The 21,147-nt window shown below is 41.0% G+C and overlaps 1 protein-coding gene across 3 annotated transcripts in view; it reads left to right on the forward strand.

Moving 5' to 3' along the window:
• The window catches only part of LOC103147801 (nuclear receptor coactivator 3-like), a 69,932-nt gene that overhangs the window by 35,302 nt on the left and 13,483 nt on the right, over positions 1 to 21,147 (forward strand). For all 3 annotated transcript variants that reach the window (XM_016678774.1, XM_016678775.1, XM_016678772.1), the window contains exons 3-10: positions 8,848 to 8,955; positions 11,097 to 11,257; positions 13,636 to 13,736; positions 14,181 to 14,355; positions 18,355 to 18,537; positions 19,497 to 19,583; positions 19,685 to 19,825; positions 20,615 to 20,762. In XM_016678774.1, the coding sequence (XP_016534260.1) occupies positions 8,867 to 8,955; positions 11,097 to 11,257; positions 13,636 to 13,736; positions 14,181 to 14,355; positions 18,355 to 18,537; positions 19,497 to 19,583; positions 19,685 to 19,825; positions 20,615 to 20,762 (1,085 nt within the window). In that variant the 5' untranslated portion in view covers positions 8,848 to 8,866. The remainder of the gene's footprint in view (positions 1 to 8,847; positions 8,956 to 11,096; positions 11,258 to 13,635; positions 13,737 to 14,180; positions 14,356 to 18,354; positions 18,538 to 19,496; positions 19,584 to 19,684; positions 19,826 to 20,614; positions 20,763 to 21,147) is intronic.

The following is a 21,147-nucleotide window of genomic DNA, read 5'->3' on the forward strand; positions in this document are numbered from 1 at the left end:
CATTCATGACAGGCTATGCTAGCTGCAGCTTAGCAGAGAGCAAGCGGGAGGGGAAAAAATAGATGAGCAGCACCAAACAAAATGGTGATTGACAGCGCCAAGACCTTCCTCCTGGCTGTGATTAGTTGTTTCTAATTAGCACTGGGAGAAGGCGGACGAGCTCAGTTTTTTCACGCATTATCTGTCTTCTATCATATCGTGTAAACATGGTGACAGTTTCAACAAATACTTAAAAAATGTTTCTTATAAAAGTTACATACTTCAGCTTTTACAGACAGAAATGTTTTCCTGTTCACCTTTGCAAAATAGACGAAGAGTGTCTGGAACAGCACATTTCAAGTGCTGCCAAAGATTCTCTGCTGAACTTTGACTGGGCCATTCTAATGACAATACTCAGCCTCCCAACAGGTTTTCTTCACTTTCCTGTCCCTGTTGAAGAAAAGTTTTCCCACTGCTTGATCCTGCCACCAGAATGTTTCACAGTTTGGACGTTATTTAGGGTGTCACCTTTCTGTCAATGCTATCTTGGCATTACTCGTTGTATTCTGGCTAAAAAGTTCACATTTGGTCTCGTCTTATCAGAGCACCTTCTCCCCATGTTTGCTCTGTCCCCTGCATGAATCGAGGCAAACTGCAAACAGAACCTCTTATGGCTTTCGTTCAACAATGCTCTTCTTCTCTCTTCTTTTATAAAAGCCAGATTTGTGAAGCTCCATGGTCACCATGGGCCTCTCGGCTGCTTCTCGTTTTAAGGCTTTCCTCATCTGTCCTGTGAGTTAAGGCAGCCGACCGTGTCTTGGCAGGTCTGGAGTCGTACCATACTCTGTCTATGCTCTTATGAAAGATTGAGCAGTTCTGTGTGAGATGTTCAAAGCTTGCGATGTTGGTTTATAACCTAAATCTGCTTTAAATCTCCCTGGAGTTTTATCTTTTTTATCTTTGTTCTTCAGGATGCTGATTGTTCACTAATGTTCTCTAATAAATCTTAAAGGCTCTCAAGGCGATCTTGAATTTTTTTATAAAATGATTGATGTTATTTAATGTGTAAGCAGTTTACCCCCCCAAATCAATTGTATAACTTCGGGTGCATTCACAGCAGCCCTCCTCAGTCTGCTTTAATTAACTCTAGTTTGTTTGCCTAGCAAGTCTGGTTCATTTGGGGAGGTTTAAAAAGAAAAGGAAAAAAGCAAACTCTGGTCCACCTACTAACCTCAGTTTCTGTTTGGCTGAAGTGAACTCTGGTGCAGCTTGAGTCCATATGTGAATGCCAAGTGGACCAGCATTCACATATGCAGGAAGTGAACTATAGTGCAGGGCATTCTGGGTAAATACAACCAAAACAAACCTATGTGTCTAGCGCTAACGGGAGAAGTGATTTGTGGTCTTTCGCCAAAGACAAAAGAGAAATCCTACAACCGCTAAAATCTGATGCTACTAATTTTCTTTTACATTTCGTGAAGAATTAAGTCGCGCTCATGACTTCCTCAAAGGTTTTCATGTCAATTTTTTTTCAGTGGTTCTTGGTGCAGCGCCACCTCAGGTTAGCGGGGGAACAGGTGAAATGGTTTCAGTGTGAAAGCAAATCATACCAGATGAGAATGCAACAAATGTGGTAATTTGAAAATCAGGTGTGAAAACATTCTCCCAATTTTTCCGACATCCATACTGATGATGAGCGAATGTAATCTTCTGACTGAAAACATATTTAAATTTTCTTTTTCTGGTTGGATAAGTGGTTATCCTTAGAGACACATCGCCAGTGTGAGTTCACATGTCCAGACCGGGGCTGTGCGCCTCTAGTTTGCCAACAGATATTATAAAAGAGCATCGGACAAGCGGCTATTTGCATCACTTATCCAGTGGTGTCCTTTCTCTCTCTCTCTCTGTCACTTTACCTCTTCACCTTCCTGCCTTTTGTCAGCAGCAGCCTGCTCTGACCCTGCTGTCTTCTCTGTTTTGTCAGCTTTAATGAAGAGAATAGAAACGGATCCATTCAGGAGTTTGATGCCTCCCAGCATCTCGGTTTCCTCATTTCAGTCAGTGGTGAAGCTGTCAAGCTGTTAAAACAGATCTTTATTTTCTAATTAAATTAAACTTTCTTTTATGAACTCGAGCTCTTTTGTGTTCCTCAAAGTGTAGGGGCCTGAATGAGGCGTTTTATGATCAGGGTGGGAATTCCCTAGAGGTTAATAATGATGTTCAGACAGGAATAATCCTTCCTTTGTTAATGAAGTTCATGGTAGGTTGACTGTGGATCAAGGTGGCGTTAGTTGCTCATGTTTTCCTCGTCTGCCCTCAGTAACGCTCTGCTTCGTATTCTTGTTTGTTGCATTGTTTCAGACATCCCCCCACGTACGCCGTGACTCACTCTGCTGTGGGAGTTCTGTCGTCTCTCAGCTGTGTTTTCTGTCTCCCCAAAACCGTAGTTTTGCTTTTGCAGCCGCCGTTCATCCATTTTGATTCTTCGCTCGCCGGTGATCTGCTGCTCGTCGCTTTTTGCAGTGATTTGTGCAACAACGCGCTAAAACGTGAAGTCAGGAACAACCGCCTGATGTGACTGAAGAAAACTCTCTCCACTTGAATATTTGCTGTTTAGCATCCATTATATGAACATGCAATACTTTAGGATTACTCCTTACACATTTTAAAAAGCTTTTGGGTAAAATTATTGAATGCATTCGCAAATTTGCTTTTATTGTGGCACTGGAGGGATTTGGGGACTTTCTTGCCTTCATTTTGTTCAGACTTTAAAACAATAATCTCCCATTGCACATTCTTGATTGTCAAAACTTTAGCATACAAGATATTGGATTTTAATGTAAAAGAATTGAAGATAAATTGGTACCAAATGATAATATGGGATGTTTAAGGACCATTTTACTACAAAGAAATTATAGAACATTAACGTAGAAATGAAGCAACATGATTTAATGTCTGTAAAGAGCTTAAATCTAATTTCTGTAAACACTGGAAGCTTTTAGTCATCCTCTTCACTTGTGGCAAGATAAACTTGGCTCCTTGTCAAGTGTCAAGCCTTTCTTCTTGTAGTTGTAAACTTTTTAAGTGTTGCTTTGGCTCTATTGGCAAGCTAAGGTGAGTTGTGGATTTTCCCTTTATTTCCTGTCATAAACGATCAAACAAATGTTATATCATCCAAATATTACCTCAGTAAACAAAAAAGCAGTTTTCAAATGATGATTTTATTTATTAAGGAGAAAAAGCTGCCCAAAAAATCCTGGCCAGGCTTGAGAACGGAGAAGTTTTTTACACTTCCTGTCAGTCAATCATAGAACACTTTGCATGCACAGCATGGGCAATATGAAGTGCTTTGCATAAGATAAAAAAAGGTGGCGATGTAAAGTAAAATAAAACGGATCAGACCTGAAGCCCGAACTCAACTTATGTAGCAGGACAATCATCTAAGCACACAAGCAAATCCACCTCCTAATGGCTAAAAACTTAAAGTTTTTTAGTGGCCTAGTCAAAGTCAAGACTATGTGGCTGAAATAAAACAGCTCTTTGACCAGAATGATGTAAAAGACTCATTGAAAAAATCTTTATGCCACAATCAGTCATTAAGTTTAGGGCTCTATTACTTTTTCACATATTAAAAAATAAATAAAATTGAAAGCATCTGTTTGTGTTCACCTCAATTATCTTTGTTTATTTGTCAGAAAGTGAAAAATGTTTTTACAGCGCTGTATGCTTAGAAAAATTAAATTTTATGCTAAAATAACATTTGAAAGCTAAAATGTTAAATAATAAATGGTTTTAATTGGTTTTGAGGAAAGTAAAAACTGTTTTTCCCCCACACTTAGGCATAAAACATGTTCATAAAGTTATTTGGATCAGATAAACAGGAAATAAATATAAATATGCTTCTAAAATTATACATTGACTCTCAATGAAGTGTCATTTTCATCAAAAATTACCAAATTTAAGTTATAGGTAGGTTAGAAAACATAAATTTTTAGGGCAAATGGGCAAAAATAAAAAGTTATTTTGGATCATTTGGAGTATATGAGATTTATGAGGCAGTTATTTTATTTTGATAATTTTCTCCAGCTTAACCTTTAACCTCTGGATTGTGAGCTTTAGCTGGACTCCCAGGGTCACTGTTGGGTTTGGATCTTTTAGCTTTAAACGTGGTGTTGACACATCGGTGTTGATCCAGTGATTCTTCTGACCTGGAAAACACACAGGTCACAGCGGAGGTCGTGACCCCGGGGGTCAAGATCAGGCTTGAGAGTCAGGTCAGAGTTCATGGTTCACGGTTCAGAGCCATTAAATACGCTCTAACTTTTTACAGGCTGGTATATTTGCTGTTGTCCTTTCCTACCATTGAAATCGTCACTTCTGCAACAGACTCTCCTGAAAACAACCAAAAGTGTTAAAAGCAAGTTTTGTGCTTAAATTTTAAATTTAGCATTTTAACATCATTTAGACTTTTTATCCTTGGCCAGATTTCTAAATAGTTTTTACCTCCTGATGAGGTTTTTTGTCGAATTGAACAACAAAAATAGTTTTCAGTATATTTTCTATGCACCATCGTATTGGAACTATTTTATTTGGGTTTTGTGAATATTTATTCGTGGGTTTTTTTTGTGCACATTGACCTTTTTTGACATGTTTTAAGTGTTTTGGGTGGGAGGGTCTCTTTTTAATCCTGTAAAAAACCTTGTTTTGCACAACATTGTATGAAAAGTGCCTGACAAATAAGTTTGAATGATTCGAGCCTCTAAAAGCAGCTCTGATTAAGACCTTTAGCATTCTCGCTCTGCTTGATGCCTTTATTGAATCTCAACAATGTGATTAAACCTCCAAGCTCGCTGAAGAAGTCAATCTTATCCAGTTAAGTGGCTCTTGTGTCTCTCTTCTTTTTGCACTTAATTCCCACCAAGACCTTTTCCCCTTTCATTTCTTTTTTTACACCTCTGATGTCCTGCTGGGTGTGCTTCTTAGCATTTTTACCTTAAAAGACTCCCCTGTTTTCCTTATGTCGTCTAAGGATCTCAAAAAGAGAGAGATATAGTCTGAAAAGCAGCAGGTTTATATGCAGAATTGCACTCAGACAGAGCCAGCTTATGCAGAAGTTTGTTCAGCCCCATCAGAAAGCAACACCACACCCAAACAGGGACCAGTTTGGATTTTCTGTGACATAAATTTTCCATGCTGATGCTGGAAATTTCCTGAGGACATGGACGGGGGGTTTCTGAAGTCATTCAGCCATCTGAGGAAAACTTGGCACTTAGTAAAGTTTCCTTAACTCTTCTGTTGCGCTTATCCCAGCATGGCACCACATATGTGGAGGGGTGTAAAATCAGCCAGAGGATTTTAGTTTCACATGCATTTCGGATTCTTCGTTTTACTGATGATCCAAACAAGCAGCTCCAACTTGGAACCGCTAAAGTATTCACATCTCTTGAAATTATTCACATTTTCTCACACTAAAACTTCAACCTTTCATGGATTTTATGTGATAGACCAGCACAAAGTGGGAGGAAAGTGATGCATGCTTTTTAGATTTACATATAAACATCAGTCTTCCTATTTTGGTTTATTGGAGAATAAACAGCATTACAAGGACCAAAAAAAAAACAAAAAAAAAACAGCACAGCAGACAGGTCAGGGAGAAAGTTGTGGTAAAGTTTTCAAGCAGAATTAAGTTCTGAAAGCCTGTAAGCAGAAGACTTCCCCTCCGTCGTTCATGGAAATCCCCCACATGGTTTACACCTACTGGGATTTGTAAGCTGCTGCCTTAGCAGCACTATGCTGTGGGAATGTTTCTGTTTGTTTGTTGTTTTGTTCAGAGTTGATGAGGAACTGGACGGCGCCACAATAACAAATTTTACTGGACGATAAATTGTTCCAGAAATTATTGTGATAAACGATTATACTGTAGCTTTGAGACAATTTTTGAGTAATATATCGATAATGGCATCACTGATAAACATACGTTTCTGTACTGGAGCTGGAAGATAATGGGCAAAAATATCAGTTAAAATATAGTTCTACATTGTAATTTTAGCTTTATGCCTTTTACTTTATTACTGTTATAAAACCGTGAATAAATTGTGGAGTACTTATTAATTTAGAACAACATTTAGCTTTATACTTTTAATATCGGAGCAAGACCTGAGAAACTCCTTTTAGCAACCGAGAGCAAGAATCAAACGTGGAGAACCAACTTTTAGCTTTATACTTCACTAACCAAGAACAAACTTAAGATTCAGAGAATTATCTACTACTTATTCTCATTAAACATGGGGAACCAATATTTAGTCTTCTTGTAGTTCTTCTTTGTTTTGTTTTTTGTTTTTTTGCTGTTACTCTTACCTTTTTGTCTTTTTGTTTTTGTTTTTTCGTTTGTATTCTTTCTAATTCATGAACTACCTTGTTGCTATATGAATAAAATTACCTCACCTTTCCTTACCACTCAAAGAAATTGAATGCAATTATGCTCCACATTTTTTAGACTTTTATTTGGTCTACTACATAAAATCCCAATGAAATATTTTATCACTAGTGGTTGTAACACGAGAAGAAATTGAATATGAACCTGATCAACCATCTCATATTTACAGGCTGCATCTTTCCGTTTACATTTAACTGTATGTGATAATTATTTCCCATTAGGCCCAAACTTAACCTAAAACATGCAGTAAATAAATTTGAGCGAATCAAGCTGAGGGACTTCCTTTTACATCTCCACCCTATCCGCCCACTCGATTTTTAAAATACCATCTTCATGCCCATTCCTATTTTCCTCCTGCTGCCCTCGATTCTGCCATCACCCTCTCCTGTTTCCCCTCTGTGCTCATCTCACCCCCCCACAGCGCTGCTGCATTGTACCAAGCGCAGCCCCTGCTGCACCCTCTGCCACCAGGCCCCAATGCCTGTAGCGTGTAATTGACTTTCTCCCTGTGCTGGAATAAGCGGGCGGCCTGCGCCAGGCTGGAGGTGACCCATTTCCCTGGGGCATTCAGCAGCCTCCTAATCAACCATTCTCTGGGGCAGCCTCATTCACTCTGCAATTAGAGCGGCTCCCCCTTTGAGAACTCCATCAATAGGCGAGCGGGCAGGCGGGCTTGATCGGTGCAAGAGCAAAGGCAGAGTTTTTACTCCAGCACTTTAAGTTCTCAATCCTCTCGACTTTGCGCCTCCTCCCTTTGCTTCTCGCCTTCTGGTTTTGTCTAATGAAGAGCAGCAGAGTGGGAGGCAGGTAGACAGGAAGCAAACCAGGGGTTTAGACAAGAGGCGATGCAGGCAGGTAGACAAAGACAGACAGCCGGTCTGATGGGAGGGACTCCAGGGAACGATTAAAGCAGAAATCTGAAAGAAACTTGTGGAGGAAGGGACGGGGCAACACTTTTGAGAGTGCACAAGTATACCCTTTTGTCACCAGACCAGAAAATGCTGTGTTTTTTATTCAAGACATACATAGTTGCATGCAAGAGGGATGCAAACAATTTATCAACTTACTTGCAATACTTTTGCACAAACTAAAGAAATTCCCAATGTTCCCTCTGTGGCTGCCGCGTTAATATTTTATAAAGACGTCTATGTTAAATTTTCTGTTTACTCAGTCAGCATTTAATACAGCTGACACAAAATAAAGCTTTATTTTAATTCAGCATACTATGAAAAATTCCGCCCTCTTCAATGGCAGTCGACAATCTTATCAATTAATCGTCAGTTGATTGATAAGGTCAGTTCATAAATTGATAACTTGCATCCCTAATGCCTGATGTCTGAGAGTTTGTCCCAGAAAGAAAGGTGTGTTTAGGACCTTGTTGCCAAAGAAGACAAACTCAATTACATGGCTTCTTGGGCTCCTCGTATCTCCCATGAAGGAGTCAGAGACGACGCTGCGTGATGATTAAATAACGGCCTGGCATCTCTCCCCTGTTGCTGGCCTGATTTGCCATGCGGCGGAGGCAGTCCTCTGGTCACAGGATAACCATGTAATCAATGGAATGAGAAAGCTGCGCTGGCTGTGAAGGTTAAGAGGGGCACTGATGCGTTCAGCGCTCTCTGCACCGCACACGTGCATCTAAAACACACTCCAGACGCTCTGGATGCTCCACACCTCCCTCCTCCTCCTTTCACCTGCTTCCTGTTCCTCCTCTCTTTCTTTATCTCTCTCTCTCTTGCTCTCTCTCTGATTATCCCTCTGGTTTTTTTCTCCCCCTATGCTTCTGCTTTCCTGTCTTTCCTCCCTCCTACCTTTCCCCAGAGTCGGCTGCTGTCGCCGTGGCGAAGCAGGTGACCAATCAGCAGCCACTTTCTCACTCCGGCTTCTCCCTCCCTCGCTGATATCTTCCACTCCTTCCCTCTCCTCCTCTTTTTTTTCAATCCCATCTGCGTCTCTTCCCCACAACCTTTATCAGCTCACTTCCTGGAGACGAAGAGTGATGCATTATGGGAGAGAGACGCCTGTCTGACGGGGTTAGTTGTGCTTATCATCAGAGACACTGCTAATCCGGTGTGTGTGTGTGTGTGTGTGTGTGGACTGAACTGATGAACTCATGAATGCACGGATCCACACACACCAAACATAACCTCACATTCTCCACTCAGTAGCAGCAGCAGGAGGAGGAGGATGCTGACGAGACATGTTTATGTTCGTCAGTCGCTGCCAGGAGAATATGATTTGCATGATATAAGCATATTTCCCCCCTTATGCTTTTGCTGCTGCTGCTGCGGCTGCTGCTTCACAGTCATGCCTCGTTCTACATGACAACTGTCTTTCTTCCCTTCACAATTGGCAGAGTATCCCCGTCTAAAAAGGCTATAAGTGACCTTATAATCCCAGTAATGTGTGTTGCTATTTCGTCTTCCCCTCAGGTGCTGATATGTGCACACGATGAGCGGACTGGGGGACAACTCCATGGAGCCTCTGAGCTCGGAAAACCGCAAACGCAAACTGTCCACTTGCGACACGCCCGGTCTGGGGTGAGTTCATGGCGTCGGCACACGAGGAGGGGGGGAACTGAAAGAAAGTGGGCTAGTGGGTCAGTCAGCGGTTGCTGGAGCCTGCTGGACCCAGACGTGAACAGAGTGAAGTCTGCTGTGATGGGGAGAAAACCCAACCAATGGGAAGACTTCGAGCTTCGAGCTGAGAAAATGTGGCTGGACTGAAAGATCTCTGATGGTTTTTAAAGTGAGATGTTTCCAAAACACAAGATCTCACATTTTGGTTTTTCTTAATCAGTATTTTTTTTCATTAGCTGTATCACACACTATTTCTTATTTTTAGATTGCTTAATTATGTAAAGTATACATTATATTGTATAAAAAGACAACAGGGATTACCAACATTATGTCTATTTCTTCTTTTATTAACCAAGAACAATTGAGGGATTATTGTTTGATTTCTTCAAATTCAGATCTTTGGTTTTCTATTACCTTTTCACTCTCACAAACATAAAAAATAATACATTAATTAGTCTCTTTTTGTGTATCTTCTCTGTCCTCTCAAACCCCCAGTCAGTCTTGGAAGATACAGAGTCTTGTTCTGGTTCTGCTGGATGTTTCTTCCTGTTAAAGGGAAGTTTTGCCTCTTCACTGTCGCTACATGCATGCTTGGTAGGATGAATGGATGTAAAGTTAACGACACAATGCAGCTCATCCAGAAGGAATAAATGCAGCTAAATCAGTGCCTTAATGCAGCGTTTCCTTAGATACAAACTTTTTTAACTACTTTGAATAAGTAGCTTTCTGTTCTGCTTGATAACTCGGATCAATTGGAACGTGTTTTACTTAACGAAGAGCCACAAGAAGACATTTGTTGTTAATTGGCGCTAAATAGATAAACTGAATTAAAACGAATTGTCTTTCTGTTGGGATGATGTCATGACACTAATTTTAGTTTCCTCAGCAACAGGGGAGGTGTCTTCCAAAATGAATGGCTTTTTCCAGAGTTGCAAGGTGTAATCTGGTTTATTTGCTGCTTTCTGAGTAACGGCTTCTTCCTCTCTGAACGGCCTTGCAGTCCGTTTTGGTACAGGACTCATCTCCTGCAGATAACGATACAATCTCAGCCAGTTTCCTAACAAGGTCTTTTTCCTCTTCTTTGGGGCTGACATGCACATTTTGAAGCAGGAAGAAGTGATCTCTAAAACTCAGAGTCCCTCTCCTCGTGTTTATACTTGGGTAAATTGTTTTAACAGATGGGACATGGCTTCTGCAGGCATCTGGAATTTCAACCTGGAGGTGACCCAGATTTGTGGAGATCCACAATCAACTTCCCTTTTTTTGTGATTTTATTTGATTTTCTCCATGATGAGACAAAAACTAGGAAGCGTGTTTCAGGTGTCGCCTTGAAATCTTCCCACAGGTGTGCTGCCAATTAACTCAAATGTTGTTACATAAGCCATCGGAAGCATAACGTCTATAATAACTTTGGCTTAAATAATGTAATGTCAGTCTGGGAGGGAAACATTATTTATACGTGGTATTAAATCCTAAAAATTCATACGGCTTATAAAATCATCTGCAATTGAGAGCATCTGGTTAGGTTTGTTTTTGTAAATATTTTTGAGAGTTAAATTTACAAAATTGAGGGCCCTAACGAACATCAAATCCAGACTGTCGTATTTTGACAAAAATGTTAGAATTTCAAAATTTCTTTCTGCTTCTGTAACTTCCTCTCTTTGTTACATTTTTAGAAATATGTTCTGATCGCTGAAGAATGAAGAAATTCTGATTTGCTTTTGTTCAGATTATTCTTCAAAGAGCCATTCAGATTCAATGGCACCATTTCATTTCATTTCCTGCTTTTAAGATGCTTTTACCTGTGTTGTTCACACATCAAGCCTCAAAAACAGAACAGAAACCTAAAGTTGCTAAAGGAGAAGCTGGTTAGCGCTAACCTCTTCTCGTTTTGTGGATGCTATAAAAATGGAAATAATCATATCGACGCCATCTCCCGTCTATAACTTAAAGCTTTTTTTCAAAACAGGATAAATTTACCGACTTTTGCATTCTGCTCTCCTTGGGAAGCAATCAGCTAATGCTTTCAAAGTTATGGGGTGCACTGAAAATTACAGAAAAATGTAGCAATGGCTCCAATCTCTGTGACTCGTCTCCTGCAGGTGTGAGAGGAAGCGTCGGGAGCAGGAGAGCAAGTACATCGAGGAGCTGGCCGAGCTGATCTCGGCCAACCTCAGCGACATCGACAGCTTCAACGTCAAACCGGACAAATGCGCCATCCTCAAAGAGACGGTGCGCCAGATCCGCCAGATCAAGGAGCAAGGTGAGCAGACGCCCACGTCTGGAATCGCAGAGGCCGCACAAACACACTCCTCTGAGCCCAGGTGCAAGGACAAGTCAGTCATTCATCTCCCACAAATTTCACAGCTTTGACTGTTTTGGGTGGCGTTTGTGTGCGTGTATGATGATGAACAGCTGTGTGCGGCCCTCGCCAGGGTCTGCCTAATTGGATGTTTGCAGGTAGACACATGGCTCCCCGTTCTTCAGATCGGCCAGGTAATCAGCTCTGCTGCAGCTGCTGTTCTCTCAGCTTCTGATCTGGTACGTTTCTGCCGTTTCCTGCAGCAGCCACATGGAAAAGCTGCCGGCTGCAACGTTTGCTTTGCAGATGCTCCATTAGGGAACAGATCAACACCACACACACGCCTCTTTTCACATTACAACCACAAAGTTCAGCGTAGTTTGTTTGAGTTTTAGGTGACCAGAAAAATAGTGGAAAGAAAATTCTGCAATTAATTTCAATGATTAAACGATTATCGAAATAATCGACAACTAATTTAGTAATCCATTAATCATTAATTAAACAAAAAACTGTATAAAAAATGCATAAAAGTTGCATTAAGATAAAAACACCTGTGTCTGTAAATATGTTTGAGGTAAAAGTCCACAAGTTGTATAATTTTAACTTCACTTGGTTCAGATTTATAAAATGTTTTTTGCATTTTAGGCAATAAAATGCTTGAATTCTTATTCAAAACATTTGATTGATTATTTATTTGCATGTTTAACATACTTCTAATATTATATTTAAAAGAAATACCTAAGTGGTTAAATGACAAGTCTGTAGATTTTGCAATTTTCTTATCCAATTAATCATCAGAATAATCGAGGGTTTCATTGATTACTAAAATAATTGTTAGTTGCAACCCTAAAAATAAGACCCTCTCTACTCTGATACCCCTAAATTTACAGCTCAGGTGGAAGAATCTGTAAGCCAAACACCTTTCAGTCATCTACTCCACAAACCTTTATGAAACTTTTAAACAAAACCTATGTTTGAACTCTACAAGCATGTGATAGAAGGTGCTCTGATATCACATGCTCATATATGATATTTTTGGGTGAAACTGTGACCCTGAACTCACCATCCAGTGCTAAAGGAATGTTTTTCTTCTGAGTTGATGGGTGTATGGATGGAGGTAAATGTAAAACCTGCGAGAGGCTGCAAGCAGCTTGAGATTGCTGCAAAGGTTCACTTTCCACCACAACAGGGATATCTTATTACAGTGTGACAAAATGTGCAAAAGTCCCAGGAGAGAGAATATTTTTACGTGGCTCTGGATTGGAGCACGTGTGATATTTCCTTTCCACTCAGGCTGAACTACTGGGAGACAGCTCTGCTGATTTCTCTTGTTTCTACTGGGGCTCAGTCAGTCAGCGTCTTCAGCCTCAACAGGAAGGGGAAGAGGCAACGGCCGGCCCTGACTGGCTGCTGACAGGTTGCCATAGTTACAGGAAGTGATGACAGACACAACACGGGCGTTGAGGCTCGTCTGGCCGCTCGATACCTGTTCGTTTCCCCTCCGCGTGCGCTCTCAGCTGCTCAGTCTTCCTGTTTCTCTGAACTCCATCGGTTCTTCTCTGGTTTCCTGAAATCATGTCTCGTCTGTTTAGCTGCACGACGAGGCTGGTTCAGAGCATTTATCTCCCATGTTTCTTGTTGTTGTTTTTGTTCCTCCTCTCTCTGCTCATCTTACTGAACTTCACAATGCCTAGTTGTTTGTGGTAGTGTCCTCTTTTTTACCCCCTTTGTGTGGATTTCTGTGCCTCTTGGGAGCTAATCAGACAGAATAATTCCTGTAGTCAAGCAGCCGCTGCCTCGCTCTCACTCCAAAAGCCCACATTTACACAACAACCCAACCACTATTAGTTTTTCCCAGCATCGCCCCGGACCTCTCTTTCTTCCTTCCTTTTTTTTTTTGTCTTTATATATCCCCCCTGGATGCCCCTGCCTCCCTCCCTCTCTTGGTCCCAGCTCCATTAATTCAGGTGCCTCAGCTCCTGCCCCTGCACCATTACGGCTTCTTCCACAGCTCCTCTGGCTCTCTCCCACTCCCTCTCTCTCAGACAATCCCTCACAGTCTGACACTGAATATAAAGCATGAGGACAGCAGCTACCTGCTCCACATGCTCCTCTGACGGGCTCCCTGCAGAAACCTGCCTCTGTCCGTCTCCCTCCTCACCTGTAGTTTTAACCCCCACCTGCCTCCCCCTCCTCCCTGCCTTAAAAAAAAAAATTGGAAACTGTGGAAGCACTGCCCCCTGCTGGTCGGTCTAGGTAGTAAAATGCTAACGTTTTGGTTTTTTCAGGGTATTTCTTTTTCTGTTTTTAAAGACTTTCCTCTGCTTTCTTTCCCACAGGAAAAACTTCTTCCAACGATGACGACGTCCAGAAATCAGACGTGTCGTCAACTGGTCAGGGGGTCATCGACAAGGACCACCTTGGGCCGCTTCTACTGCAGGTGAGTCCGGATTTGATCGAATGTGCTGCTGTTTTTATCTGTTGGTGATGATGATGGTTGATCTTCTGTCTCCACGCCAGCAGACTCTGTTTGGGTTGGTCATGTATCGTATCGTTCATCATTTATCGTGATTCATTTCTTATCGTGATAGGAGTTTTGATTTATAATTTTCACTACAAATTCTAATTAATGATGTTTAATTCCCCTGAAAAACTGTCTGAGATTGTTAGTTTTAATATCTTCTGCACAGTTTGTTCTATTAGAGTATCAATAAATTTGGAAATATGATTAAATGTAGTTACTGTTATTTTACTGGTGTCTCAAAGAACCACATTACAAATGGAAATGTTTTTTCCATTCATTTCCATTTATACGGTTAACTAGAAACGATGTTATAAATATTTCTTATCGTCACTGTTTTCATTGTCACAATAAAAATCCTAGGCTCTGGACGGCTTCCTGTTTGTGGTGAACCGGGAGGGCAGCATCGTGTTCGTGTCCGACAACGTCACCCAGTACCTGCAGTACAAGCAGGAGGAGCTCATCAACACCAGCGTGTACAACATCCTGCATGAGGAGGACCGCGAGGACTTTCACAAGAACCTGCCCAGGACCAACAGTGAGCAAACACACACATATGTGAATATGGGACAATTTAATTCTGAATGCTTTGAAAATGTGTGTGGTGTACCACAGGGGTGTGTGTTCAGATCAGTTTTTTTTTCAAAATGTAGAGCAACTTTAACATCTAAAAAAATCTAAATTAATAGTTTCTGGGTAAAGTAAAGCAAAACCTCAGACCAAAATGAAAGATTTTTATGTAGAAAGTACCTAAAACGCAATTCCTGAGTGTGTCAATCAATATCAAAATTTGCTGGAAAATGTTAAAAATGTTATATTGAGAAGAAAAATAATAATTTCCTTACATACTTTTCTTTGATGTAGCCATATTGAAGTTATTTTGTAGAGGTGTGGGTGAACACTTACTATTGCAAAAAGAGCAGGAAAAATTATGCATAGTCAAATTTGAGAATGTAAAACAAAATCTAATCTGGGTTTGGATGAAATTGTGGAACATTTTAAAGAAATTCTGGAATTTCTTTAAGATTAAAATGATTATTAGAAATAATCTGGGTGTTTGAAATGGGATAAAATCAGTGTGAGTCCCCTACTCAGTTTTACAGACGTAAATATATTGAATACTGGTGGCTGATTTGTTGTTTTATTTCACCTTCAATAAATCAAACGCTTCACCGCTTACGTTTTGTTCTTACTCAGAAGTTAAAACAAGGCGACACGTTCCAAGTCGATAAAACTTTGTGAGGAAATTACTTGAAAATTCACGGTTCTCAGCTCCTCTGTCTAATGAGGAGCTCCTGGGAAGAGCTGCTCATACACACATACACACCTGACAAAACATGCACTCGCTACGCGGATGCTCCCACCTACTCTTTGCTAATCAGGCAGAGCGTAGCGCAGCTGTCTGTCAAACTCAGTGGTCCAGACAGCGTAAAACAGGCCGGGCTCTATTCAGATCCCACTGCTGCCACATAAGGGCTGAAAAACGCACCTCCTCGCTCCCCTTTGCTTAATTCAGCATGTGTTTCGCCGTGATTTGCTCCTTAATATTGTACTTGAGTAAATTCACTTATTTACACCCCCTCATTATTCTCTGTATTGACGTGTAAATGACAGTGATGCATTTTTTAGGGAGCAGCATGAGCGTGTAAGCCCATAAGTATGTGCACTATTTATAATGGCGATTAATTATGGATGTGTGTGTGCTCGGCTGAACCCGCTTCTCGATTAGCTCTGCAGTAACGTTCTCGAGCAGAAGTCGGCTCATCGACTCGGCCGCCTGCTTCCCTGTGCACCCCGTCATTCATTCTCTCGCTTTTCCCCCTCTAACCATCCCTCTTTATGCACTTTTCCTCTCGCCGTCCCTGGTGCCTTCCTCAGCTCGCTCCTTCTCAGCCTCATCCATACTTAATATGGCTGCTTACTAAGATGAATATTGTGGCTATCCGTTTCTCAGGCTGCCTCCCTCTCTGCCGCTCCCACCCTTTCTCTCTTCCTCCTTGTGTCTGCATTATCTTTTTGGCCCATGAATGAAATGCCTTCTCTGTGCACATTCCTGTGGGATGAACACATAGCACAGTGGTTACAGTTGTACACACACACACACACACACACAAACTAAAACAGATTGATGGTGAGACATAGTTAGATGTTGTGTTTTCGCAGTTTGAGAGGTTTGTGCTCCATTGCTGCTTGCTTTTTTTTTTGTCAACGTGACATGTTTCAGATCAGTAAACTAATTTTATTACACTGCAAAAACACAAAATCTGAGAGTATTTTCTTTCCAGTTTCTAGTGCAGATATATTAGTGTACTTGAAATAAGATAAAACTAACTTACAAGAAACTTTTAAGCAAGATTCCTTAATTAATTCCTTAATATTAATGAAGAAACTACTAGTTCCAGTGGCAGATTATTTCACTTACATACATTTTTCCCCACATCATACTATGCACATTATACATTATTTTTTTAATCCATATTAGTGAATATTAAACTCCTATATATTGCTGAAAGGTCACTGGTAAGTGATTGTGTCTTATTTCAAGTACACTGAGATATTTCCACTAGAAACTGTACAAAAAATACTCCGTGAGATTTTATTGTTTTTACTGTGTACGGTCCACCACAGACGTTTGGAAAGGACCTGGAGTTCTTGTTGGGGAAGAGTCCAGTTGGAAATGCTTTTGTGTTCACTACAAAGCTGAGTAATCGAGTCTGGCTTTGACTAATTTATGACAACAGCGCTGCTGTTTTGTCAACTCTCACACAAGGCACACTGTCTTTCAGATCGCTCGCTCCCATGAACTACCCTCTACACCTGCCAAACGGAAACCTTTTGCCAGCTGATTTAGTCTCCAGACAAAAAAAAAATCACATTTTGTATGTTTTTATACTTCCATTTGCTTCTAAAAACAACCCAAGTGCTTAAAAGAAAAACTATCCAGTCATGTTTTTGGTAATAGTGTGTTTTGGTGCTGGAAAATGAGCCGCTTCAAAATCCTCCAGATTATTAAATCAGGCTCTGTGCCGTTACCTAGCAACCTCAGCCAAGCCCAGCCCGTCACCTAGCAACCCAAGCGGAACTCCAGCAGGTTTGACGATCTGGTTTTACTGCCTGTATGCTCTGAATAATGGCGGCTGGAAAAGAAAAGTGTCTTGTTGTTGACTCACCATCCAGAAACCATATTTGTCAAGTCTCCAGTTTTGACCGGGAAACTGCCGTTTTCACTCACCGCCGCCGTGCTCCCATATTAGTGTTTTCCTGTAAATATCCCGTATTATAACCCCCCACGTTACGTTTGTTCAACCGTCAAAAACACGTCTAAGTTCGACGAGTGTGCACTTTGAAGTCAATAAATTTTACGCTTGACGCGCATCAGACGCGTCAAAATAGCTGTAGGCTGACGGTAAGAGCAAACTCCTTGGCATACGTGTCCTTCAAACTCTTCCACCATCTCCTGCTTATATCGTCTAAATAAATACAACATTTATTTAACGTGACTCAACGTCACTAGATAGCTCAAAAGCGGGGACATATTTTCAAATGGTAAAAATTATAACTAACTCGACAGTCCAACTTCCTCGCTGATCCTCTTCCAAGCGAGATCCTTTCTATTCCCGTCTCTGTAGTCATAATTTGATTTGTCGGAGATTATAGGATGACAGCAAACAGCGACAATTAGTTTATCCTCCATAGTTGTTGTTGTTTAACTCACCACTATGCCACATAGCGGAGTCTCTCTGATTGGTCGACGCTCCGTGTCGAGCGACGAAAGTTCAGATTTTCCAACTCCAGCGTTGGACGCTTTGGTTGCATCAAAGGCTTGAAACACTCGAAATGCTTCAAATTTGCTGCACGAAACGAGTTTGGTGTGAACGCACCATAAAAGTTGAGTTGGGGGCGTGGCCTGCAGCAGCTTATTTGGATTTAAAGTAACAAGAGGCTCCAAAACAGCTCATTCTGACAGAACTGACCAGATTTAAATCTCAATATCTAAGAATGATTTTTGTGCAAAAAATAAAAATGTAGTGAACTTGTTTTGTAAAAGACCTAACCTAACCTGTTCATGAAAGCACCTTTTAGTCATCGTTAAAGGACATTTTGCTGTCGCTCTCTAAAGTTTGCCTCCTTTTCCTTCTCTCTGTGAAGGTGACCCCATCCAAAAGCATCTGTGTGCATGTGGTTGTGTGCTGTGATGAGTAGTCAGGACCTAAATGAGGATAGATGGTTGCATGTCCCCGGCCTCGGCCGGCGGCAGAGCCACCGAGAGAGAGAAATATTGGAAATCGACGCCTTGGCTACATTAATCCCATGGTCCATTTAGCCAGCCGGAGAGGCTTTAGCTTCTCAGTTTTAGAGACACAATGCTTGTTTGTGGTGGTGTGTGTTTGTTTTGCTTTGTTTGTACAATTGGATGTGAGCCATTGGTGATATTGAATTAAAGGCAGTCGGTTTTCAGCTCCTGTGGTTTTCAGTCCCAGAAGCTTTGGGTTTATTCCTCTTAAGTAACCGTTCTTGGTTTGCTTTGTATTTTTAGTAAATGGCGTGTCGTGGGGGAATGAGGCGACTCGACAGAAGAGTCACACCTTCACTTGCCGGATGCTGGTCAAATTTGGCCACGCCCACGGCCCAATGGAGGACGGGCCAGGAGGACCGCGCTACGAGACAATGCAGTGTTTTGCTCTCACGCAGCCCAAGGCCATGATCGAAGAGGGAGAAGGTAGGTGGAGGGACCAGTGATGCCCAAAAAGGAGCGACTAGATCCAGAAATGTGTTCCTGCACGTCTGTGACATTGTCTTTCCTCCCACAACGCATTACAATACTCTTCTTGGAAGCCTCACATTGAATATTTTTGAAATAAAGTTGCAAAATCTACTGGATTATTGTTTAAAATAAAATATTTCATTAAAGGTTGACATATGATGTACTCCTTGGTTATGCCCTCATATTGCTCAGAAATATGGGGGAATCCAAATAAAACAACTATTGACATATTAGTTAAGTTACAAAGAGCTTATTATTGGAAACATCTACTAGATCTTCCATTCAAAGTAACACTTTAAAATGTAATAAAAATCTTCCTTCTGGAAGTCATAAATTATTTAAGTTAAAAGAGAGTAAATATAAGCAAGTTAATTTTTGAGAAAAGTAAAGCATAATATGGAATGAATTGAATGATGATCTCAAATTATGTGCTTTGCTTGGTGAGCTTTAAAAGACCCCTAAAATCTAAAATTATAAAAGCTTACGCTGTTTCCCTCTACTTCACTATTTATGTCTTTATTTAAACTTTTTCTGACCTTGTTGCCTACTTGTAATGTTCACAAATAGCAGCAAAGCAACACACAAAAACCTTTTTTTTATTTATCACACATAAATTTAAGATTTAACATGTTATGTTGACAATGTAAAAGCTAAAACCGATGGTAGTCATCGCTGGTGAGCAGTGTAGCGATTTAACGCATCTAATGTCACGCTGCAACACGTCTATTTAGCAAAAATTGCCTAATATTTCTTAAAAAACAAATAAGACCTGAAATATGGAAAGAAATCCATGATGATGAAAAATGAGATCATAAAAAAGATGAATGGAATCATTAGAAACACGTAATGGCATTTTTATGGGAGTATAACTTGTTCCAGCATTAACTCCGTCTCTGCTCTCCTTTCCTCCGCAGACCTTCAGTCATGCATGATCTGCGTGGCCCGCCGGGTCACAGCCGTGGAGCGGACCGAGAGTTTCAACACCCGACACGAGATGTCAGGTCAGGAGCTGGACTCTCACTGAGCGGCGTCCAAAAGCATGCTGTGTTGACTCGAGTTTGACCCGTCCTCACTGTGTCTGCCTCTGTCTGCCGTGTCTCAGGTAAACTGATTCAGATCGACCAGAGCTCCCTGCGAGCGTCCATGCGTCCGGGCTGGGAGGACTTGCTGCGGCGCTGCATCCAAATGTTCCTTCAGCACAGCGACGGGCAGCCATGGTCGCACAAGCGGCACTATCACGAGGGTGGGTTCAGACCTGGAACCTCACAGCTGCTGTCAACAACTACAGCGCTTTTTATTTTAATAACTAGAAAACTGGAGGTGTGAGCAAAGAGATAACTGGATTAAGCAGCGACACTGTTTGAGTCAAAAGTTGATTTTGTGGCTTCATTCAGACAAAGCTGAGAGACAAAAAGCTTGGGTGAACAAAAGCTTCAGCAGATAACAGGAAGGCTAAAGAAAATGTGTGTTGTTTGTTTAGGTTTTTCTCCTCTATAACTTAGGTCACACTAATTAACTTTACCATTTCTTGATCACAATTTTATATTAGACATCACACAAAGTGAGTTTTAAGAGGAACTGTGTGCAGTTGGTGGTTTAATAGCACCAAAAAAGCCTTAAAAATCACCAATAGTGTAACTTTTTCAATTCCCAATGATGCTATAAAATATTGTATTCAGCCATGAATAATCACAGGGAAACATAAGTGATGAGTTTTACTTGGAAAACAGATGTGAACTCATAACCAGGTGGATGGTAGGTACTTTTTCAGACTGTTTTAATATTTTTACTCTGCAGCTTTTAAAGTATCTGTTAAGATAGGGAGCATAAACAAAGCAAAAAATCTCAAACATCAACAAAACGATCCCTGACTATAAGTAAAGCCTTGTAATATTCACATAAGATGAGCTTTACGCAGAACAGACGACACTATTAATGTGACCCGGTGCCTCTGTGTGGCACGTTTACTTTCTTTTTACTCCCAGCAATGACTGAAGTTTGAGGGATTGTTTTTGTTGCCATTTGTGCGCAGCTTTTCTCCAGGGTCATGCCGAGACGCCCCTGTACCGCTTCTCCCTGTCTGATGGCACCCCAGTAACAGCCCAGACCAAGAGCAAGCTGTACCGGCACCCCATGAGCAACGAGCCGCAAGGATTCATCTCCACTCACCTGCTGCAGAGGTCAGAAACTCTGCATTCAAACAGCTCAGGAAAAAATAAGAGACCGCTTAAAATGACCCACTTCTCTGATTTTACCCTTTATAGGTATAAGTTTGAGTCAAATGAACATTGTTCTCTTGTTCTATAAACTACTGAGAACATGACTCTGAAAATCCAGGATAAAAATTGTATTTATTTGCTGATGCAGTGCCTTCAGACCTCAAATCATGCAGAGAAACAAGTTCATATTGATTTAGAAACAACAATACTAAAGTTTTGACTCAGGAAGAGTTCAGGAATCAATATTTGGTGGAATAACCACCAGGTTTTTAATGGAGTGCAGTGGGCTCTTCATTTTCACCAGAGCTTTACATACAGAGTGGGTTAAATAGTTACATTGACTTGA

This window comes from Poecilia formosa, unplaced genomic scaffold (genome assembly GCF_000485575.1).
Source record: "Poecilia formosa unplaced genomic scaffold, Poecilia_formosa-5.1.2 Scaffold190, whole genome shotgun sequence".
Taxonomy (NCBI): Eukaryota; Metazoa; Chordata; class Actinopteri; order Cyprinodontiformes; family Poeciliidae; genus Poecilia; species Poecilia formosa.